Source organism: Diprion similis, chromosome 10 (genome assembly GCF_021155765.1).
Source record: "Diprion similis isolate iyDipSimi1 chromosome 10, iyDipSimi1.1, whole genome shotgun sequence".
Lineage (NCBI taxonomy): Eukaryota > Metazoa > Arthropoda > Insecta > Hymenoptera > Diprionidae > Diprion > Diprion similis.
In genome coordinates, this window is record NC_060114.1 from 16,239,093 (window position 1) to 16,261,732 (window position 22,640).

General features: G+C 36.7%; 5 protein-coding genes across 7 annotated transcripts; 2 read left to right on the forward strand and 3 right to left on the reverse strand.

Moving 5' to 3' along the window:
* The first annotated feature begins 281 nt into the window (after positions 1-281).
* On the forward strand, positions 282-19,276 carry LOC124411880 (eukaryotic translation initiation factor 2 subunit 3, Y-linked-like). Of its 3 annotated transcripts, XM_046891396.1 has the most exons (9): positions 11,140-11,335; positions 12,200-12,263; positions 12,425-12,535; positions 17,459-17,692; positions 17,929-18,087; positions 18,153-18,382; positions 18,463-18,607; positions 18,681-18,850; positions 18,937-19,276. In XM_046891396.1, the coding sequence occupies exons 1-9, from the start codon at positions 11,264-11,266 to the stop codon at positions 19,171-19,173; spliced, it is 1,422 nt and encodes a 473-aa protein (XP_046747352.1). In that variant the 5' UTR covers positions 11,140-11,263; the 3' UTR covers positions 19,174-19,276. The 3 variants fall into 3 exon arrangements, with proteins under 3 accessions (XP_046747351.1, XP_046747349.1, XP_046747352.1); XM_046891393.1 differs by lacking the exons at positions 17,459-17,692; positions 17,929-18,087; positions 18,153-18,382; ... (1 more) ...; positions 18,681-18,850; positions 18,937-19,276 and adding an exon at positions 14,279-17,023 and having other exon boundaries at positions 11,136-11,335; XM_046891395.1 differs by lacking the exons at positions 11,140-11,335; positions 12,200-12,263; positions 12,425-12,535; ... (4 more) ...; positions 18,681-18,850; positions 18,937-19,276 and adding exons at positions 282-287; positions 14,609-17,034.
* On the reverse strand, positions 1,649-6,730 carry LOC124411875 (protein Aster-B-like). The gene is made up of 11 exons (XM_046891384.1): positions 6,060-6,730; positions 5,193-5,496; positions 4,731-4,929; positions 3,803-4,405; positions 3,496-3,654; positions 3,268-3,389; positions 2,944-3,136; positions 2,463-2,696; positions 2,222-2,375; positions 2,013-2,133; positions 1,649-1,895 (listed from the first exon to the last, which is right to left on the reverse strand). The coding sequence occupies exons 1-11, from the start codon at positions 6,167-6,169 to the stop codon at positions 1,761-1,763; spliced, it is 2,334 nt and encodes a 777-aa protein (XP_046747340.1). The 5' UTR covers positions 6,170-6,730; the 3' UTR covers positions 1,649-1,760.
* LOC124411917 (ubiquitin-40S ribosomal protein S27a) lies at positions 7,297-10,458 on the reverse strand. Its single transcript, XM_046891456.1, has 4 exons — positions 10,357-10,458; positions 8,045-8,168; positions 7,614-7,831; positions 7,297-7,496 (listed from the first exon to the last, which is right to left on the reverse strand). The coding sequence occupies exons 2-4, from the start codon at positions 8,145-8,147 to the stop codon at positions 7,347-7,349; spliced, it is 471 nt and encodes a 156-aa protein (XP_046747412.1). The 5' UTR covers positions 8,148-8,168; positions 10,357-10,458; the 3' UTR covers positions 7,297-7,346.
* LOC124411905 (ribosome biogenesis protein NSA2 homolog) lies at positions 8,308-10,390 on the reverse strand. Its single transcript, XM_046891443.1, has 2 exons — positions 10,357-10,390; positions 8,308-9,255 (listed from the first exon to the last, which is right to left on the reverse strand). Exon 2 carries the CDS (start codon positions 9,231-9,233, stop codon positions 8,454-8,456), a length of 780 nt encoding a protein of 259 aa, XP_046747399.1. The 5' UTR covers positions 9,234-9,255; positions 10,357-10,390; the 3' UTR covers positions 8,308-8,453.
* On the forward strand, positions 19,260-22,497 carry LOC124411438 (sulfide:quinone oxidoreductase, mitochondrial). The gene is made up of 11 exons (XM_046890536.1): positions 19,260-19,296; positions 19,667-19,770; positions 20,322-20,443; positions 20,583-20,694; positions 20,750-20,974; positions 21,075-21,275; positions 21,368-21,577; positions 21,654-21,840; positions 21,932-22,178; positions 22,243-22,341; positions 22,386-22,497. The coding sequence occupies exons 1-10, from the start codon at positions 19,260-19,262 to the stop codon at positions 22,328-22,330; spliced, it is 1,533 nt and encodes a 510-aa protein (XP_046746492.1). The 3' UTR covers positions 22,331-22,341; positions 22,386-22,497.
* The last annotated feature ends 143 nt before the right edge of the window (positions 22,498-22,640 follow it).

The window sequence follows — 22,640 nt, forward strand, 5'->3', positions numbered from 1 at the left end:
TGGTTTGCAAAGTTTAGTCAACCAATCAGACCGCTCGGATGGTGAGAAATGTCAAAAGTTACACGATAGATAGCCTGATCGATGCCGATTAGTTTTTTGTGCAATAGTGTTTTTTTCAACACAAATTGAGAATATTTATCAACTTTTCAAATCAAATATCAACTTTTTAACCAAATCCATGATTTCAAAAATTGAATAAAACATGCAAATTCGTTTACTGTTGAAGGCGGTTTATTCGCTGTTACGCCCTTCATTTCTTACTTCAAACGTTCAAACTGAGAATTTGTGTCCACTCACGAAGGAATTGATTAACGTAAAGTTTTATTAACAGATACCCTGAGTACAAAAACTGATTCAGGTTGCTACAACGTGATTAAAATATATATATATATATTCCTATCCTATTATCATCATGGTACTGACAGTAACATACGTAACGTTATGGGCATAATTTGAAATGTCAACTTTTCATATAATTCTATAACAGAAAAGATCCAAATTAACGTAAATTAGAACAGATCGCGGCGAAAAAAGAATTCTAAAAAACTACATTCATGTTATCAACGATTGGAGATAATTAATAACAATACGGACTCGTACATTATGTAATTCATACAGATGATACACGTAAAACGTGACGAGAAGAGTTTAACAATTAAATTGTTGTGATTAGTTAATACCGTGTATTTACCACTACTTTCATTTCTTATATTTTAATGCACGAACTACTGCTATTATCGCTACGTTATTTCGAAGACGTACTACTAACTCATTTATGTATGTATATTGTATTGTAAATATATGTTTATATATACAAACATACATATATAAATATCATAATACTTGTTACTTGGACTAATCACTTACTTCTTCAATACAATAATTTATTCATCTCACTTCGACTCTATATTGTGCTACAGTAAGTAATATTTGCTAATCCGATTTTTTGTCTTTCGATTTAACATCTTCCCAACCCGACCAAAAATAATTGGTCCGCAAGTTTCGTAAATGCACGATTCATTTTCAATAAATTAACTATAGACGAGCATATTTAGATTCACTTGGCTTCTTTTCTATCACTCTCTCAGACACGCTCTTTGATTTTGCGTTCAGGAACTGTAAGCGAATGATCAAACTTACACAACCAGTGCGCCATTCATTCGATCCGTTAATTCACTGAGAGCTTGTGTGTAATTCACAATAATTCACAGTACTACACGGTGCTACACGTGTACAACATCGCATTGATCGATAAAAATTGATCGTTTGTAATTGATACTTAATACTTCAATGAAACATAATAATAATAGCTATTGTCTAATTATCGATACTTTTAAATGCGTTAAAATTCATGTATATTATTTTCTGCATTTCATTGGAACATAAATCCCTCCCCACCTCAAAAATTTACTGCCAATAATATGTATAATTGTATGCAGCTGTCATTTTATGTACACAATCTGCAATCAAAATTACCAATTGTATAATAATATATATATCTATCTTCCTAATTCATTCAGGGTTATTTCCCTGTTTTTTGGTTTTTTCTACTTATTTTATGTTGTCGAAAAAAATCGTAAATCATACTGTGATAAAAACTTCCCATAAAAAGTAAAATTGTAACCTTTTGCTTGTGATTTTTTTGTTTTATGATCCCTCGTTATCTTCTAGTTGCTTCTTGTGCTTCTCTTTTCCAGAGTAAAAGAAAAATAATAAAAATTGTTATACTCTACCATGAGACCTCTGAACTTCGACGATATTTACATTTCGTAGCTCTGATGATCCGATCTAGATTCAGAAGACTTGGGAGAGGACAATGTTTTCAACACAGAAATCACGTTCTCTGTTACCGTTGGATGAATACTCATTTGCAGTTCAGTCAACGATTCTTCAGTCTGGCAATATCATATAAATATCAGTTCAATTGTGTATACAGGTATAAAACGGGTCATAACTGAAATTCCGGGAATATAGTTTCTGTTGATAATATATAACAGAAAATATTAAATCACCTGTCTCAATAACTGAGCCGCTGTGTGCAAAACTCTCTGCCACTTTCTCATTTCCACATTATGAAGACTCTCTTGCTGTTGCAACAAGTTTATCCAATCTTCCTCTGTTTTTGGCGTATTTCTAAAAAAAATTGAATGTGATACAAGATAAAGATTATCAATCTGACAACGACACTTTTTCTTTAAACTTTAAACTTTATTAATCTTACTTGAGAACGTGTAGATCCATAATGGTGTAAGCAGCAGCCTCTTCTAAGCCCCATAATTTATAATAAAGTAAACCATTTATTAGCATGAGGCATAAAACTGCTAGGAGAAGTATCCAGCTTACTATGTTGCTGGTGTCGTTGCGAACACCTGAAACTTGGAGAAAAACCAAGGTTGATAGAATGAAAGTTGATATACGCGAGACAGATTTATCGTTTCCATATTTTTTAACAGCTTTTTCACCATTGTTGTTGTATACTCTTGGCAAGTCTGCTGTAACGGCTTGGTGGCAAGACTGTAGATGATCTGTGGGATGTGCTTGGAGAGATGCACCAGCACCGGTCAACCGCCTTCGTCGTCTCGCCTTGCGTTTCAACCCTACTCCAACGTTACCTTCCTCACTTTCAACGCTCAGCGCTTTTACCAAGCTACCAAAATACTCTTCCAATCCAGCCCAACAATTTTTCTCGATGAAACCTACATTGTAACAAAGAATACAAGAGAAATGTTTTTTTTTTTCTACACAACAGAACTTTTGGTTATTCATTTGTTATAGAACTAAGGAAGCGAGCAACTCAAAGGACTGGTGAATCGCTGAATGAAGGTAATGTTATTCGAAAAATAGAATATTGCTTTGTGAGTACGATAATGAAAACAAACATAGGCTTTTGAGGTTTTTTGCTCAATTACTAGGCAGCTAAATTACCTTTAATATTCTACTCACTTTTAACAAGACCCCAGACACTCTTCTTGTATTTAATTTGTGAAAATACTGCAAGGTTTGTCTCACCCTCCGTAGAACTTGTCATACAGTAATGCGTGTGAACACTGAATGAATCTGCATAAGGTATACCTGCGTTATTACTCTCTATATCTATACAGTATAGATGTCCAGGTCTGCTGCATGGTAGCATTATCTATATTATGGAAACAAGAAACATGTGAAAAATACTCACAAATCAGTTTCTTCATCATGACAAACGTTCTTTTGAAGATGAATTCTTGGTGAATTTCACTCTCAAAAGCTTTATCAAACGAATTAACATACCTGCGTCTCTGTTACTTGGGAAGACTTCGGGCCAACAGATTGCGACAGTGATATAGTTAGTGAAACTGTTCTCGATTTTTGACCCGTTTGACTGTCTTGCGTCCATGCCGATTGTACCAGATCTGAGGAAAGAGGAAAAAAATACAGAATATTTGGATTTGAAGAAACACCGTTCAGCAACGTGCGTCAAGATTTTTTCCCCGCATGTATAACGATAATTAAACTTACCGGTGGTTTTTCGAGCCGTATGAAAATCTAAGAAAAACTTTGAGTTGGTAAAGAGCAATGTGAACAATTGATCTATATGAATAGGTAATGTTGCGTTACAAAGTTGCCGTCCATCGTGTACAGCTGAGCACACTGCATTACTGCGAAGGGCAATGCGTACTGAAAAAACAAAACGAATCAGAAAATCATCAAAATTGTCAAATGCTTCAACAACTGATCAGACTGAGACATAAGTCGTATAATATCGAATAATGTCAGTTGAAATATATAAATTTTAATTGATTGTTTCAACCGATCATAAACTTACATGGATGCTTCTCGGCCTCGCTCTCCGTGGTATCACTGAGATCGGTAGGATCCAGATTCGACTCCGGTCTTGTCGGTGAACGTCTGTCTAGTTCAGGATTACACGAATTGTTGGGCTGAGGTGGCATTAGTAGATTGTCTGCATTAATCACTGGTCCCCCTTCGGCTTCGGAATACGATTCGACTGAGAGTTGAGTGGAGATTTTTTTGTCCTCTGGTGCGGGTAAAAGCGAAGGTACATAATCTTCGTCGTCGGAAGTAAGGCCAAGCTCATCACCGTAGCAGGCATGAACAAGTTGCCACATTTCAGTCATGCTCATTGGTTGGCCTATCAGTGCATTTTGCCAAACTCGGAAGAGCATAAGATAAGCTTTGTCCCTGGCCCCAAAGGATGTGAGAAAAAATTTGTCCGTTTCTGTACAGACTAGTATAGCATTTGGGATGACTAGCGCAGTTTTCTCCTTCGTTATTGAGGCGACATCCTTCCAGCGCAGAGATACTGACGTTTCCCATGAAAATATGTTCGCATAAAAACATATGTAGTTTTGGGATACGTACAATCTTCCATGAACAAGTATATCCCGCTGCAGAGCGCACGAGTAATCTAAAAGAAGCAAGTAATCTTCATTACTTGACTCGAACAAGTTTGAATAACTTTATTGTGGTATTAAATCTTGCATGTATTTAGTTCAATTAGATTTCGATTTCACATCACTTCGAAAAACAGAATTTCTACGTTTCTGTGTATTAAAACAGAATAACTCAAGATTAAAGCTAAATTGTACAAGAAATGAAAATCCACAGAAAATATTTTGTGAATTCAGGAGAGAAATCGGAATACTACGATTCTCTGTTCAACACAGTTCAATTTCAACCACTTACAAGTGCGATTATATGAGTATGTAGGCCACAAGAAAAAATATTCTCACCAACAACTAGTCGTTCGTCATCTGGAACGTCTTTAAAAATCCTTTTAAAATCCTCAGATCTTGATTTATAAGTTGGATAAAGTACGTTATACCATGAAGACTTTTTCTTGGTACGATCTCCAGCTCTGGATTCCTTTCTAACTTCATACGCCGAATTCCGTCCAGGTTCGGCAGAATCTGAAGATCGATTAATTGCTTCCTACGAAGCAAAAATGGTTTTGTAAATTTTGCAAAGAATACACAAGAATGTATTGAACAATCTTCGAAGGCTAATTCCAAGGAAAAAAACGTCTTACTTTTAGTACCCACCACAAAGTAAGATTGCATTGATTTTATTAGTTTGAAAAACTACAATATTAATTCACAACTTTTTATTTCAACCATCAAAAAATTATATTTTGCAATTCATTCCTATCTTTCACTCCGTACAAAGAAAAAATTCTTCTAGTCCTAAAATAATACCTGGTTTTGTTGATCGTCCAGTTTGCTCGGGGATATATCTTTATTAACAAAATTAGCAACATCCGAATGAGGTCTCGAGTGATCCCTCTTGGTGTAGGGCCTAGGACTAGGCCAAGGTGATGGCGTAGGGCTAGGTGACGGGCTATTGCAGCCTGAGCCTCCCCCCAAATTTATGTCGATTAAATTAGAAGTCGATCCATCATTGCCGCTGACGCCTATGGTTGGATTGGCAATAGTCAGCGACAGATTGTTGCTAGTTATCGAGTCGTGGCTGGACGTAGAAACGTTCTCCGCCGATTTATTCCTGAAAATAAATTTCATGCATTGTTTTATATTGTCATTGTAAATTTTTGTTCCTGTCCATTTCAGAATTTCCATAATTAGTTTCATCAACACCGAAGACAGTTTGTACTTATTGTTAGAACAAAGAATAAAAGAATGATGAGAAATTGCGAAAAACATTGTCAATGGTTCAATTTGTGTTTTTCCTTTACTCAGTTGCATTGTTTGCTTTTTTTATTCCATTGTTTTCGAGGAGTGAAGCCGCGTATCAATTTATCTCAATGTCGTTAAAGTCGCGAATGACATTAGATAGGCTACTAGAAACGACGATACGAGGTAATAATGGAGAGATAAGGCAGTGATGGATGGCAGGTGGATATAGGGTAATTGTCGTAAATAGACGGATCAATGCTGCGCGTCTTTTAATACGAGTACAATAATTTGTTTTTGTCTCCGAGTGATAACGACGACGTCTGTTGTCATTTCCGCAGCTCGGGTTTCCCCGCCTTTTCGGTACTCGGGGGGTAAAGACATGCATACCTGTACACAACGTGCGGATACAGGAATTACTTAAGCTACACTTACATAATGGAGGTGGGGTCTCCTCCCGGGGTGGCTGAATCGTTCTCGTATAATAATAGAAGTTCTGATGCAGCAGGACCGAAATCAGCAATGTGAACTGCCATCTGCCACATTATCGGCAAACGTATCAGCCGTAAACCGGATAATCCCTGCTGTCAACAATTGTTCTCATTGTCGATAACAATAGACCGCATCTAGGGTTATAGTCTAAATTTTATCTGATATCACTACTCTGGCGTTCGTTTATTTCGAACTGTCTGTCCACTACTATAGTTTCAGCGCCGATTCTACACTCTCTTCTGTTTCGATTATTTGCCACTGCACACGAAACAAAACACCTAACTTGACGTTTTCACATGTTTCTTTTTTTTTTTTTTTTTTTTTTTTTTTTTACCTCTGTGTGCACGCACTGACTTATGTCCCAGACGATAAGGTACACCAGGGTAACGTACACTTTGTGTCTTATCGAATTTATCGACGATTATATTACAATCGTTTTCGTTATTGCAGAATTTCTATGCGATCGCACACACAGCACTTGCGCGCTGTGTATAAACACCGAATCCCAATTACCTGTGTATACGCTTCTACGATCTTTTGTTTTTCAACTTTACTTTCACTCCAGTTTTTCGCACACTCTTGATTGATCTAGATGCGCTTTCGCCGAGAGCGAATTTGCGAATGACAGGAAAAAATTAGTTTGCAAAAGTCTATACCTGTATAAGTTCTATGCTGCTGCCGTACAAATAATAATTATGTTCTTTACGATCACGAAGTATGCGAGCCAATAGAGATGGTGAACTGCAGGGCACCGGCTAATGTCTAACTACAGTAGTAGACAGTATCAAGTGTGATGCGACTTTTCACCGCGGTGGCGCTGATGTTGTTTCAGTTTAGAGATGGTGATGACGGTAACATAAAGGCGGCCTATATTAAATTATTTAAAAATATCACACTGTGAGTAGAATTCTCAAAAAATATTGTCCTAGACCCAGAAAAAATAAACGGCAAAAACCTGTAATTATTAAATAGTGAGAGCAAGTAATTTTCACGCTATTCGATAATCCGTTCAGGATTATTTTGATTTACTTTTTAAACTGACTCATTCAGTGTAAATATTTGCAATCGTATAATTTATGAATATGATAGCGAAAGGATTAGCTGCGGGTCAAAGGATGCGACAATTACTACTGATTATTACCGTTAGATGAACTGATTATCCGAACACAAAGAATGTTGCATGTTTTAAAATTTTTTTTATTTTGTCGTTATGTGTACGTGATAAACATATTATTTATCTTCAGGCTTGTTGAAGACGAGAGTGTAGCCACACTTTCCGCAGTAATGACGGTCTTCCATGGCTGCCATAAAAACTCCGGCACCGCATTGTTCGGAAGGGCATTCTCGTCTCAGACGATGAATCTTGCCATTCTCGTCGACCTAGAAACAGAGGAATTGAAGAGTTTATTCAATTATACAATGTTTTGTATATTTTTCGCATTCAGGACGAAATAAAGGAAATATATGACTATGAATACATAGCAATAATTAAAGTACCTTGTAAAACTTGAGGACGGCAAGCTTGACCTTCTTCTTCTTGTGTTTGATCTTCTTGGGGGTGGAGTAATTCTTCTTCTTGCGTTTCTTGGCACCACCACGAAGGCGGAGTACCAAGTGAAGCGTAGACTCCTTCTGGATATTGTAATCGGAAAGAGTTCTTCCATCCTCAAGTTGCTTGCCAGCAAAAATCAAACGCTGCTGATCAGGGGGAATCCCTGAAGTATTCAAAACCAATCATTGTTACGTTTTCCTTCGATCTTTTTCTCTTTTTCATCAACTATTTGATTTTTGGCTAGAACTTTCAAGATTCCCTCTTTTCGAGTACATTTGTTGCGCTTAATCCTATCCGAGTGCGTTTAATTGCTAAATAGTAAATGTTAAAAAATTTTCATCTCTTTAGCTTTTATGCTTAGTCCAAACTAAATTACCTTCTTTATCTTGGATTTTTGCCTTCACATTTTCAATCGTGTCGGAGGCTTCCACCTCCAACGTGATTGTCTTCCCAGTTAAAGTTTTGACGAATATCTGCATGATGGTTATGGTCTAGACCAGCTGTAAAAGAAAAATGGAAAAAAATATACATATGTCTATATCGAAATTGCACTCTGGAAATGTATTGACTGGGAAAAATAGCCATACAAAGATTATACAATTAGAAATTAGGAGAACTAGGGGAGAAAAAAATTTGCCATATTTCAGAAAATTACTTTATTTCGCTTTTACTTTCTCAATTAAACTTAATGTTATACAGTGATTAAATACAAGTAGAATAATCCAATTTTTGAATTTAATTACAAAAACGAAGGACACGTGTCAAGTCTTCAGTTCAGCGATTAATCAAACTAGTAAAACGGCATTGATGCAGCCATCGTTTTCAGGATTATTGGTAACTTGGGCATATTTACCCCATACAACTTTACCGGACTGTGTAACAAGCCCCAATTCGGAAATATTTACTTCAATAACAGTACCCTTAGTAATAACGCCAAGAGTTGTGTACATGGCTGAGCTTGGATTTTTTTTAACACCAATAATTGGGAGGCAGAATGTGGCCTTTAGTTCTGGATGAGTAACGTGTGCCTTCTTAAATCTGAGGGCCATAGGCCTGATGAATCTCTCAAACTTTGGAGGTTTCCTGGTAAAACTTTCACCGACGAATGTTACTTTTGTCACCATTCGCTTCCATGCTTTCCGCTTGGATTTTCCAGTTCGCATCACCTTGAACACCTCAGAGTCTGACTGCGCTCTTACTTTTGGTATCGGGACATCCCATTTACCAGCCTTTTCTTTACGTTTTTGTTTTATGAGGTTCGATAAGACTTTGGCGCGAGAAGAAACATCCCTGTCCAGCAAGTAGACTGGAAGTGCTCCCTCTGGGGTAGGTTCAGTTTTCTTTCGGACATTCTTTTCCTCGTGAGCCTTGATCTTCTTTTTCATCTGGATCTTTTCATTGCGACGTTCTTTGTTGAAGATCTTTGCCTTCAATCCTCGTAGGCTCCGTGCTTTTTCCGCACGTTTGTGAGGTTCCCTGGCCTCTCGCTTACGCTTGCGTTCTTCATAGTCAAGCCGCCGTCCATACAACGTTCGAAAACGGTCCATATACTCATTTTGTGGCATGTTGTTTTCTTATGTCTTTTTACTGAAACAGAAAATTCCTCTGTCTTTTAATTAGCACATTTCAATGTTCAGATTTGGACAGTTGGCCAATTGCTAGTTATGTATTTTGTACAAAAAGAGAACTTACCTTAAATTTTTTTTTTAATCGTCGATTTCGCAAATACACAGAAATTTCCTGTCCAACAATGATTTTTTCTTCAATTTGCCCACTTCAAGTCAAGGATTAAAAAGCCATGATTTCTGATTCTTGAAATTGAAGCAATTTCTGATAACTTCTGAACAAACTCAATTTAACACCAATTGAAGATATCTAGCTTCGATATACAATCATTCCAACTCATTGAGTAAATGAAATATTTACTTTCACAATTTCAGCAGCTACAACCAGACTGCCCAAATCTTGAAGTAAAACGTACGAGTCTTATAAAATAATTGCGTGATCGTACAAATATGGAGGGTTGCAAGACTATGAATTTTCATAAAATTGCAAGGCAAGAAACCTACGCTGGTACAAATGTGACTCATATACTAAGGACGTACCGCGAATCAACGGAGTAAAACTACTAATTAATAGCAGAAAGTGAACACATCTAGCGAGCTTTAGCATAAGAACCAAAACATACCAGAAAAAAAAATAGTAAGTGAGATGTAGACTATTCCTTGAAATACTTTGGATTAGATTTCAAGGGTTCGCCATACACTGCTCCGGGAGAATAGCATGTGGGCGATTGGTGAAAGAGGTTATTATGCCGAGAATTACTACAAAAAAAATATATATAATCTTTAGTTAAAATTTCATCAGCATCCAGTGACGTAGTTCGCGTAACGATTCCCTTCGAGATGAGGGACTACGGTTAAAAACTGTTGGATTTCAATAGTCATCGGCAGTATCGCCAATGCGTTTTGTAATGGAGTTTAGCACGCGCTCGGCCGACAAAGCGGGCGGAAAAACGTGGCAAACGTCAGGATTAGGTGAAAGAGGTCTTACGCCAACAATAAGATTGTTTTCACGCGTTTGAATCAGCGCAAATAGGTTCGATGAATAAAAATATCGTTTGGGGCATCAAATACCGCAAATTGTAAGGTATGAGAACGAAAATTAGAGAAACATATTCCCACTCACCTACAGCCGACCATGCCAGGAACAGAAAAGACCGCCGAGAATCAATTGTATCGGAGAGAAAGTCGACTCGATCGAAAATCTTTCTCCCCTCCTTGCGATGTTTGGTTTATGCCATGAAGCATGCAGATTCTGTGCGCTCGGTCGGTAATGCGTAAATGTCCAATGTTTTTAGTAATTTTATGTAGTTGTACACACATACGTACAAACGTATGAATACATAATCATTATTGCTCAAAAAAAATTTCAATACCAACATTGATTTAACTTACGCATTAGATCTACCATACATGTGCTTGTTATGATTATCTAAATCATTATAAGTAATCGTTGACTGAAGATGTATAATCTTCAGTCAACGATATAGACGATAATATCAATTTACCTTGTTTGATCAGAAATCTATATTCACGAGAGTGCCAAGACAATTCGTCATGTTAGGTATTGAAACTCTGATTCCAATTTTACTGAAATGTGAAATAAATAATAATTTACGTGCTCCAACACATGTGGAAAATAGTAAAATGCGATTACTTGTAAACTCAACTTTACAATTAGGTCAACTATAATACCTTATTCTTTTTTTATTAAATGCGTTCATAATTATAGCACGTCATTTTTTCATTTCGTGTTTGAATCGAGTTTGAGTCAAAGTTCCAGCTCGCGACTACCAGTAGAAACGGTAGAGCGCTGCGGACACCTAATCACGAATTCGTAAAACGTTCATGCAGTACAAAAATCTGCTACCAGATGGGGACAGAATTTTAAAGAGTTCCGGCATTCTTTGCATGTGCATCTCTGCTTCTGCCCTGTCGCCCGTCGTCACAATTCCAAGTTTTAGCGCCGCCAGCCGCGAGCCTAGAGTCTAAATAGTTTAGAGATTTTTTATTAATTAAAGTTAATCGCAAAAATGGGAGGCGACGAAGGCATCGGGGTTACAACAGGGCAGCCTAATTTATACAAGCAAGATTTATCGAAGCTCGTAAGTTTCGGCGTTGGCTATCCGCCTCGATTCGATTATCTTAGCCGACATATTTCGTAGAGGCGGGCTGCAACTGCCACTGCTGCTCAAATTCCCAAACATATTTTATCCCCTGAATATCACATTCCGATCGAGTATCGTTCCCTCCTAATTTCATCGAGATGATTCTAGTTTGACGATGTTCAATTATTGTTTCAAAACATCGGCCGATGCTTCGCACTGATTAATTTTCCGAGAACTCGTTTAGCAGCACTTTAACGTAACCTCAATCATCTATTCATGCCCTATCCATACACACGCGCCCATATAATGGCGTGGCTTAGGGCTGGATAAGAGCTTCGTAGGGTATAAATTGTGCTTTGAAAACCACAATCCATGGATGTACCATATTTACAATGAATTAACTCACTAACTGGAATCGAGCTCCCCACATTCCATTAGCGAATCGTAGCGTGTTATGGAGCGATTTTATGTGTACGTGCTATTTCACATAAAAAATGGAAAAAAAAATATCCTTCCCAATTTTGGAACCCAACATTGAAATGCATTGAATTAACTGAATCCCTCACCTCAGTATGGGATGAAAAAAAATGATGTTTGGTTAGGAATCAATCATCTCATTACCTGAAATGTCAAATGGATTTTGAAATAGTTTTCTAATACAATATGTTATACGTTAAGAACTCGTGGGTTCATACTGCAAACAAAAAATATTCACCCTGCTGTACAGGAATCAATATATTTAACTAGAAATAAACATTTGAACAAATTTTAATTAGCATAGAATTGACGCTCCCTTTTTTTTAGTGAAAGAATAATTTGATGCTGAAATTAATGGCGAAATCATATAAACCTTTATTTCAGGATGTTGGCAAGCTAACTGCACTGTCCCGGGAAGTCATCAGTCGACAGGCGACAATAAATATTGGTAAGAACAAGTTTTCGTGAAAAGTATCTAAGCGACGTTATTGAAATATTATAAACGACAAAGTATACATGAACGCTAATCATTAAAATCACCTTATACTGGTTTCAATTCCATTAGTATTCAGAGCTAGTTAATTAACATTTTTTATTATTTTTCTATAGGTACGATCGGACATGTGGCGCATGGAAAGTCGACAATCGTCAAAGCCATTTCAGGCGTGCAAACTGTACGGTTTAAAAATGAACTGGAAAGAAATATCACCATCAAACTTGGTATGCTTCACTTAAGAAATTATTTCAAATGTATAATATAAAATTTAGCTGATGATGGTATTTTCTTATATAATTAAAGTAATAACTAAGTCCATTATCGTACAATTCCTGAATGATTACTTTCAATTATTTAACCTTGTACGACGTGAAATGCTTTCAAGTTTTATCCACTTCTAAGAACTGTCCAAGATCCAGGCTTTCGTTGCGCATCGTTTCAAAAATCATTCAACTTTTTGTAATAAATATTTCATTACCTACGAATGTCGTTATGTACACATATCTGGTTTCAATCAACTGGAGATAGTGTACGAAAAATGGATTCTCATTTTTCTCCAAAACTTGACTTGTTGATACTTTGCAGAAACGGCTCATAGCTTCAAATGATCTCATTGAATGCGTTAAATACATTATTTAAAAGAGCATCCACCAGTCGGGAAGGTCAGAATATTTAATCAATCAAGTTTCACACAAAATCCAGGCTTCAGAGCGCTCAAGCCAGGTAATTTCAGGGGAAATCAAAGAATTTTTTGTGAAAATCAAAGGGTATCAGGGTTCCGATATTTTTTTATAGTACTTGCCAAATAGAGCAAAATTAGGTACACATCAGGGTGTCCGTTATTTTGGTTATTTAGAAATTTTTTCGATTGCACCCCAAAAAATATGTTCGTATTATAGAAAAAAAAAATACCCTGTAAATGTAAGAATATTCGAAATGTAAAATACATTGAAATTTTCGATGTTGAATAATTTTTTTTTCTTTTTTTTTTAAATACAAACTAAATTAAACTGAAAAAATCAATTTGATGCTTGAGAACGTTGCTTATATTCCCAACTGACTGTAGGCACAAAATAATTTAGTGGGAGCATACGTATTTCAGAGATAACGATGCTCGATTAAACTGTGAATATTATGATTTTGTCAAATGTAAGAGAGTTTAGAGATTCAATATATATATTTTTTTCCTTTCTTTTCATACGTTAAATTCGAAGTACGAAAATTGTTCTCAACTATCAAATTTTAGTTTATGAATAAAAAGTAAAACTGAATGGCAAAAATAGAGTGGTTTTATGGGGAAATTCAATGCTTTACGGTACATTTAGGGAGACACCTACAGTTTTAGAGTGCTTATAGGGGGGGAAAAAAAAACAGGTTACTTTTAGGGAAATAGGGGACTTACTATGTCGCCTGAAAATCTTAAACAAACTTTACCACAGTACTCAATTTTCTTCATTGTACGCCTGCATCCGAAAGATATTGGACCGTGTTTCATTGTAGACATTCAAATTTTGTCACACGGCTTCTCATTTCTCTTACATAAAATACATTCAGAAGAACAAAGGCGATACAATTGTTAATGAGGATAAAAGTAAGATATTGAAAAAAGCAACAAAAAAAAACGCGGAAAGCAACCCCGCGTACAAAAGTGAATTAACGAAGAAGATCGAAGAGGAAGAAATAGCATGTAAGAACGGAAAACGGTACCTATAATATGGGAAGGTGCAGAATTTGACGTGTCGTGAAGTTAAAAAAAAAAAAAAAAATAAAAAAAAATAAATGAATAAATAAAAAAAACACCCCTGCTGAATCCTAAAGTAAAGCACAGGGGTCGGAAGTAGAAACAGATCATTCGCCAAAAGAATGAAATGATGAATGAAATATCGGTTTAATAAAAGTAAATAATCCTTGTCTCCTCCATGAAATAGAACGGATGAATCACGCCGTTTAAATCTTTGGCATTACAGAGCCACACCATGCCGGGGCGATCAACAAAGAAAATGGAAAAAACAGTGTCGAAGAGGCAGATCCTGTGGATAAAAGCCCGCCTCCTAACACCGACTCGAGTACGTCCCAATTTACAAAAAAACGTACTATTTTTCGGAGCTCTGACGCAGAGCGTCCTGTCAAGATTCCGCGGCTTGGTGAGGATGACAACGATAACGACACCGATGATGACAACGACAACGAGGATGATATTATTCACACCGTGACAACAAACGGTGAGACTTCGCCCAGTATACCTGAGGAAGAAGCGGCAACGGGAATTGAGGGGCGAATCCAGGCTAACGATTTAGCGGCGTTTGAAGTAAATGAAAAAATGAAGTACAGTCTGAAAGAAGCAGTGATAAAGCTTGAAGATATTGGGACAAAGATAAGCGAAGTTAAGTCCAATATAAAATCGTCTAATAATCGCGAGGAATTACACGAGGTTGAGAAAATATTGGATAAAAGATATTCGAAAGGAGTTGAAGTATACGCTGTAAAGTGGAAAGGATGGGACAACAGCTTCAACACTTGGGAACCACTTTCGAATTTGACAAACTGTGCGGAACTGCTGGCAGCTTTCGAGAATGCAAATGCCGGACTGGTTGACACGTTTAAAAACCAGATCAATTACTATCCTTCGACGATGGAGATAGAAAGTCTTATGCAGAGTTTCAAGCAGGCAGGAAAGATAACGGATTATAAATTGCCGAATAAAGAGGAGCTGAACGAAAACATAAACAAGCTGTTAAAATGGCCCAATAGAATGAACGCCAAACTGTTGACTAAAGTGAAATTTGATATTTTAGTATACGAATTTCATGATCACAGATCTGCCCAGCTAAAGCTTTTGAAAGAATGGGAAAACGAGATAAGAACAATAACGAAAGACAGACCAGTAATTAAGGTAGAAAATAATGTGGACTTTGAAGGTCCTCCGCAGGATTTTTTATACGTCGACGATTATCTTCCTGGCAAGGGGGTAACGATACCGGAAGATCCGCCAATCGGTTGCGAGTGTTCGGTCTGCGAGCCAAAGTCGATGTGTTGCGGTAAGCAGTCGGGCGGATCTTTCGCCTACACGACAGCAAAGAGGATCAGAGTTCCTCTAGGCACTCCAATTTACGAATGCAATAAAAGGTGCGCTTGCGATCAGAGCTGCTTGAACCGTGTTGTTCAACACGGGACATCCGTAAAACTTTGTATATTTAGAACAGAGACTGGATGCGGATGGGGAGTGAAATCTCTTCAATACATAAAGAAGGGTACTTTCGTTACCGAGTACGTTGGAGAGGTGATAACAAACGACGAGGCTGAGAGACGGGGAAAAGAGTACGACGCAGCTGGCAGAACTTACTTGTTCGACCTAGACTACAACGAGATGGAGCAGTGTCCGTACACGGTTGACGCAGCGACCTACGGAAACATATCTCACTTTATAAATCACTCTTGCGATCCAAATTTGGCCGTTTACGGTGTGTGGATAAATTGCTTGGATCCAAATTTACCGAAACTTGGTTTATTCGCGACAAGGAATATATTGAGATACGAAGAAATTACCTTCGACTACATGTGCCAATCGCTCAGGAACACGTCGGTCGTCACACCCAAGAAGGAAAAACTTCAAGCGGATATTTCTCCTGCTTCATCTCCTCGTCAACGACTCGAATTACCACGCGATAATGTTATTGTAAATAACGATTCTGTCGAATCCAGAGCCAGGTGTAAATGCGGAGCTGTTAAGTGCAGACGATATTTATTTTAAATTTATGCCTCAGGGGGTAAAGTTATTATAATCATAATAATTATTATTACTATTAATATTATTAATAGAATAAACATTATTGTGTTGTTCCAAGGATAAGTTGGCTTTGGTTATCATATAAATCCTTTTTATATCTAAGACTTGAGGTTCGAAATTTATCTTGGATGTTTAATAGGATTCAAATTTGTACAAATAAATCCGGCCACGACAATCCTCTGTACAAAAGTATAGACTATTTCTCGGGCTTATTCCCAACGCAAGGGCAAAAAAGCCGATAACAATTAATGTTTTGTTTGGCTGCTATCATTTGCATTTATTTTTCATTCTTTCACTAGAGTACACACTATTAATGAACAGATCACTGATAGTTTTTAATACTGTTATAGTTGGTAGTTGGGATCAACTCACCCAAATTGAAAGAGAAATAACGTTTTGCATTGTTTAGTTTATAAACTAAAGGTTTAATCATTATTCTGTTTTCATCTTCTCGTTTTTTCTCTATAAGAATTAGCCACTAGTCTCGTTTATATTGTTTTCATATTAAAGCATAGTATTTTAGCTACTAGTATGTTTAATTTTATGTTATATTCAGAGAATAATTTAATCCTACCTGGAAATAAAAATACGACAATTATATTTAATACAATAAGTCTGTGTTATGCGACGTAGATTTTTAAACTTGTTAGTATAAAATGACGGTTGCCTTTTACTCGTATCACTTGTTTGTTCATCCATTGAAATCTCAATTTAGTAATTAACGGGAATCAGTTGTAAATAAATATTAGTATTTTGTTATACATAATAATGTTAAATCACAGCTCAGCACATAGTGCGATCATTGACTGATTATTCATCACTGCATAGAGTTGTTTTTATTTTTACTCTCATGAACTCCTCAAAAGCATTCCGATGGCTGGGGGTACAATAGTTTATTGCAAAATGAAAACAAGTGTTAATCAGATCAAAAGATGAGTAAATAAAATACTAAACGAAAAATAGATAAATTAGAAAAATATTTTTTCCCCGACTGCTTACTATATCTACGTGTTCATTTAAGTCTAATTCTTAACTAATATAGTTATTAAAATGACTTGTTTCTTAATTTGTGCACGAATTTTGCAGATTTGGACGATTCTTTGACTTGGTCAAAGTATTTTTTATCAATTAATTTTTCCCCGTAATGCAAGTCTCAAGTCATACCGAAAATATAATACATTAAATATTTCAATTTTATATTATTCCTTGTTCGTACATGTAAAAAGATACTAGGAATAAACAAACAAAAAAAGTTATCTAAAAGTATAATTTGGACAAATTTCCCTTTACCATCTCTCACAATTCATCGTCAGTTAAATAACTGGGCAACAGATGAAACGTCATTTTCATCAAATTCCAGGATATGCTAACGCAAAGATTTACAAATGTGACAATGAGAAATGCCCTCGGCCAGCCTGTTACATCTCCGCAGGCTCAAGCAAGGATGATTCTTTTCCTTGCTTCCGGCCAGCCTGCAGCGGTCGTTTCCAGTTGGTTCGACACGTCTCATTTGTAGACTGCCCTGGCCACGACATTCTTATGGCTACTATGCTGAACGGAGCAGCTGTTATGGATGCTGCCTTGTTGCTGATTGGTATGACAATATTTATTCTCACTTTTATATACACTCGCTGGTATCGCTTTATTCTTAGATCCACAGTATTGGGAAATGTTTTTTCTTCAACTACCTTCAAGCACCAGCACCAATCTAGTTTGAAGAAACATTTGTCTAATTCAAGAGAGTTGGTACTTTCTATTCGCATCGATGAACCCGCCAACTAATTTTAGTCTTAATATATCCTCTTTGATGTAACAAATTTTGATTTTTAGCCGGTAACGAGTCTTGCCCGCAGCCTCAAACTTCCGAGCATTTAGCAGCCATAGAAGTAATGAACCTGAAGCATATCGTTGTACTACAGAATAAAATTGATCTTGTCAAAGAGGGTCAGGCTAAAGAGCAGTATGAGCAGATTTTGAAATTCATTCAAGGTAAGAGAGAGGCTTTCTTCTCCTCTACATTTAATTTACTAACATTAAATTTCTACTCCATTTAGGAACTGTTGCGGAAGGCGCACCAATCGTTCCTATATCAGCTCAACTGAAGTACAACATTGAAGTATTATGTGAATACATCATAAAGAAGATTCCTGTGCCATTGCGTGACTTTACCTCAGACCCTCGTCTCATTGTCATTCGATCTTTCGATGTCAACAAGCCTGGTTGTGAAGTTGACGATTTGAAGGGGGGTGTTGCCGGAGGAAGTATTCTTAAAGGTGTACTGAAGGTATGTTTTTCTTACATTCTGCGCTGTAAAGTATTTCAATCAGCGGTCATTCACTCTCTGCATTCGTTGCTTTTCTTCAGGTTGGAATGGAGATTGAAGTACGCCCAGGACTGGTGTCCAAAGACGGCGAAGGCAAGCTAACTTGTCGGCCGATATTTTCTCGCATTGTTTCTTTGTATGCTGAGCAAAATGAACTTCAGTTTGCTGTTCCGGGAGGACTTATTGGTAAGTTAGACAATATTCCATGCTCGCGCGTTGCGTCGATAGAGTTTTTACCAAATTTCTAATTTTTTAACAGGTGTTGGTACAAAGATCGAGCCCACTCTTTGTCGTGCTGATCGATTAGTAGGTCAAATTTTGGGAGCTGTTGGAGCTCTACCCAAGATCTTTATCGAACTCGAAATATCGTACTACTTGTTGAAACGTCTATTGGGAGTGAGAACGGAGGGTGACAAGAAGGGTGCCAAGGTGAGAATAACTGGAACGTGTTTCAAACGGAAACTAATGCAAGCGATTGGAACATTCTCTTAATTTTGCTTCACTCTTTGTTTTAGGTACAAAAATTATCAAAGAACGAGGTACTCCTGGTTAATATCGGCTCTCTATCGACTGGAGGGCGAGTTTTGGCTACACGCGCTGATCTCGCTAAAATAAGCTTGACCAATCCTGTTTGCACGGAAGTTGATGAGAAGATAGCACTCTCTCGACGTGTTGAGAAGCATTGGCGTCTCATTGGATGGGGTCAAATCCGCGGAGGGGACACCATCGAACCAATTATTGACCATAAATAAATTTACGGACAAATAAATAAAGAAATAAGTAAATAATTGGAACAGGGAATTGCCGTGTATTTTACCTCATCTTTTTAATAAACTCTATGAAGTCTCATCGAAACTCTTCATTTCAGTGCATGTGTGACAAATTCTGAATGTCAATCACATTGATTTTCAACTGAATCAAGAAGGAGAGTGCAGGTTTTTAACGGCGTTGTTTCGACTTAAAAAGTATCAGAATAATAATACATTCTATGAGTGGCTCAAATTTCGCGGCACTAATGTTAAGGCAGGTTTTCATTCATCGCTGTGTCGTTTAGGGATTAAAAAAAGAACTACAAATTTTGGTGCGTTGCGCAGAAAGTTACTAGATCTGGTGTTAAGATAAATATATATATAATTACGCATCGACTAATTACGGTAGGTTGAAATTCAATTTGAAACTGAGAAATCGAATCATTAGTAAAAAAAAGTCCAACAATAATAACGATAATTTCTAATTATGGAAAAGTGATTCGCCGTCGCAATTCGGTAAACCGGCTCATCAATCCACATGACCGTGTGTGCGAATATTCACTCTTTTTTGTTTTTTCAAACAAGTCAAATACGCAACAGGTTGTTAATAGATATAAGTACAAAACCGTATTGTGACTGTAACCTACAATTGCTTATTTGTAATCATCATCACTATTTAAATTACTTTATACACCGATCATACGGTAATAAAACCGTAAAAAATACATAATACCAAATTTAATGTATTAAATATGAACGTGGATTGTACTTTTGATGATCCAAAATTCAAAAACTTAATCCTATTCTCATAACTACCTTCCGACGATTTTCAATTATTAGTTATTATCAACATCTTGTTTTCGCTCTGATTGATTAGACTCATTATCTTTCTACTGTCACTAATCAATACCGTTGCACTCACTGTTATCGTTATTATTTGATTAAATATACTCACATACATGATATAGATACTTATTTTAATCTAGATGCAAACCTATGTTCCCATTATCGCTGTCATATTTCCTCACAGGCTTCAGTTAGCTCAAGTTACAATTATAATTTGCAGTAGATCATATTCACTGTTAATAATCATTAATAAAAAAATTAAGCTACATCACTTGACTGATTTTATACTAATTTGATTTATCTAGCTACGTATCAAGCTAGTCGAGAACATCTTACACAATATGTTTAAAACTTCGAGACACTGTACCTTGCTATCTTTGAGACAATTCAATAACCAAAGTGTAATCTTCAGAGATGCACATCACAGGTAAATATAAGTACAGTCTTTTCAATTCATAGGTTTAATAAGTGTTCGTCAACCACATACATTGTCCTAATATTTTCTACGCGCGAATCAAACCTTTTTCTGCACAACCAAATTTACTAACGCTCCGCACATCTTTCAGTTGCAAAATATTGGTGGTTGGCGGAGGGACTGCTGGCTGCACAATGGCTGCAAAATTTAGCAACAAATTCAAGGGCTCAAAAGATAGAGTCGTTATCGTCGAACCTAGTGAGGTACTGGCCTTGAGTCAAATTTGGAGTTGATGAATAATTGCACTAATTTTTCCAGAGACATTATTATCAGCCTATGTTTACCTTGATTGGAGGAGGAGTCAGGTCTCTAGAATCGTCTTACAAGAGCATGGAAAAAGTTTTACCGAAAGATGCACAGTGGATAAAAGATCGGGTAACCAAGTTTGAACCAGAATCTAACACGGTTACTGTTGCGAGTGGAGATTCTATCCGATATGAATACCTGATAGTTGCTTTAGGTCTTCAACTCTATTGGAACAAGGTATGATGTTTACATTGTTGAGGATGATATTTTCCTGAAAATTTAAAATATTCGATCATGTTTTCACCTACGCGATTCATCGCCAAATACTTTTCAACAGATTCCAGGCCTCTCAGAAGCCTTGGAGGATCCCAAGGTTCCAGTTTGTTCAATATACGGACCGGAAACTGTTGGAAACGTGTTTAAAACAATAGAAAATACAAAAAGTGGCTCAGCATATTTCACTTTTCCAAATTCTCCAGTGAAATGTCCAGGAGCACCGCAGAAAATAGCTTATCTCGCCGAAGATTATTGGCACAAAGTAACGAAGATTTATTTTTAAACTGCATACACTGATCGACATATTGAAACGCATTTTGATTCTATTTTACGATTCTTTTTCATCTCTTGCAGAAAAGAAAGCTCCAAGACATTCAGGTCACATACAACACGGCGTTGCCAGTTATTTTTGGTGTTAAAAAGTACGCCGACGCTCTATGGAAGGTCTGCCAGAGCAAAAATATATCGGTCAATCTACAGACTAATTTAATTGAAATAAGATCTTCCAAAAATGAGGCGGTATTTCAGAATTTACAAAACCCGGAAGAACTGAATACTGTGAAAGTGAGAAATTGTTCTTATTCGAACAATTATTACTCACCTACTGCCACCCGCAACTTTCAACCATCTTTTATTTCAGTATTCCATGCTGCATGTTACACCACCAATGGGACCCCCTGAACTCTTGAAGAATCACCCTGCACTGACTAACGAGGCTGGATTTTTGAGTGTTGACCCTCAAACCCTAAGGCATGATAAATACTCGAACATATATGGTCTTGGCGATTGTACGAATACTCCGAATTCAAAAACTATGGCGGCAATTGGTCAGCAACTTATTGATATTTAGTATGAATTTTGAACGAACTTGCAGTCTATTTGATGAGAAAACCGATTTTTAATCTGTAAATTTTACAGCGGCGCAATCAAAGGTCGTTTACGAAAATCTGTCGGCAGATTTGGGTGGAAACGTGTCGAAAGAAACGTACAACGGCTATGCTTCTTGCCCTCTTGTTACTGGCTATGGAAAGTGTATTTTAGCTGAATTCGATTACAAACTCCAGCCCACCGAAACTTTTCCTATCAATCAAGGCAAAGAATATTTTGCTATGTATTTATTGAAGAAAGATTTCTTCCCTTATCTCTATTGGAATTGGATGCTAAAGTGAGTTATTTGAGTTACTCTGAAGCAAATGTGAGTGAAATTGAAATAATTTTCTTAATTTCAGGGGACACTGGAATGGTCCTGCTATATTTCGGAAGTATCTTAACTTCTTTTCGAGAAAAGAAGTTGCACCGACATCAAAGACACAGTGAATTGAATTTAATTAACAGCTTTTCATCGGCCTCTAGCAGGCGTGTTCTTAGATTTTGGTCACAGATGTGATTGATACCTGTTACTGTCCAAAATGTACATATGTATTATTTGTTATTTAATATCGTACCCATGTTATATGTAAACAATGTAAATACTCGCGGTATCTAATCAAATTTTATACAGATATATATATATATATATTAAAGTCCTATGCCTGCATAAAAACTTTGTTACTAATCCAAAAATTTACGAGAAAAAAACATACTTTATATTTTTTATCGTTCTTATATTATTCCATATTTTTCACAA

Bases quoted from the DNA above. Each gene is read 5' to 3' on its own strand.
- LOC124411438 (XM_046890536.1), top strand. From the start codon at position 19,260: ATGAAGTCTCATCGAAACTCTTCATTTCAGTGCATGT. The intron at 20,975-21,074 runs GTATGATGTTTA...ACTTTTCAACAG, and splicing joins TTCAACTCTATTGGAACAAG to ATTCCAGGCCTCTCAGAAGC. The intron at 22,179-22,242 runs GTGAGTTATTTG...TCTTAATTTCAG, and splicing joins TATTGGAATTGGATGCTAAA to GGGACACTGGAATGGTCCTG.
- LOC124411875 (XM_046891384.1), bottom strand. From the start codon at position 6,169: ATGTGGCAGATGGCAGTTCACATTGCTGATTTCGGTCCTGCTGCATCA. The intron at 2,697-2,943 runs GTGAGTAGAATA...GTTACAATGTAG, and splicing joins TGTCTGGGGTCTTGTTAAAA to GTTTCATCGAGAAAAATTGT. The intron at 2,376-2,462 runs GTGAAAAAGCTG...TTTTTCTCCAAG, and splicing joins AAGAGTATACAACAACAATG to TTTCAGGTGTTCGCAACGAC.
- LOC124411917 (XM_046891456.1), bottom strand. From the start codon at position 8,147: ATGCAGATATTCGTCAAAACTTTAACTGGGAAGACAATCACGTTGGAG. The intron at 7,832-8,044 runs GTAATTTAGTTT...TGAATACTTCAG, and splicing joins AAAAATCCAAGATAAAGAAG to GGATTCCCCCTGATCAGCAG. The intron at 7,497-7,613 runs GTACTTTAATTA...CTCTGTTTCTAG, and splicing joins CCGTCCTCAAGTTTTACAAG to GTCGACGAGAATGGCAAGAT.
- LOC124411880 (XM_046891393.1), top strand. From the start codon at position 11,264: ATGGGAGGCGACGAAGGCATCGGGGTTACAACAGGGCAGCCTAATTTA. The intron at 11,336-12,199 runs GTAAGTTTCGGC...CCTTTATTTCAG, and splicing joins AGCAAGATTTATCGAAGCTC to GATGTTGGCAAGCTAACTGC. The intron at 12,536-14,278 runs GTATGCTTCACT...TTGGCATTACAG, and splicing joins AAATATCACCATCAAACTTG to AGCCACACCATGCCGGGGCG.
- LOC124411905 (XM_046891443.1), bottom strand. From the start codon at position 9,233: ATGCCACAAAATGAGTATATGGACCGTTTTCGAACGTTGTATGGACGG.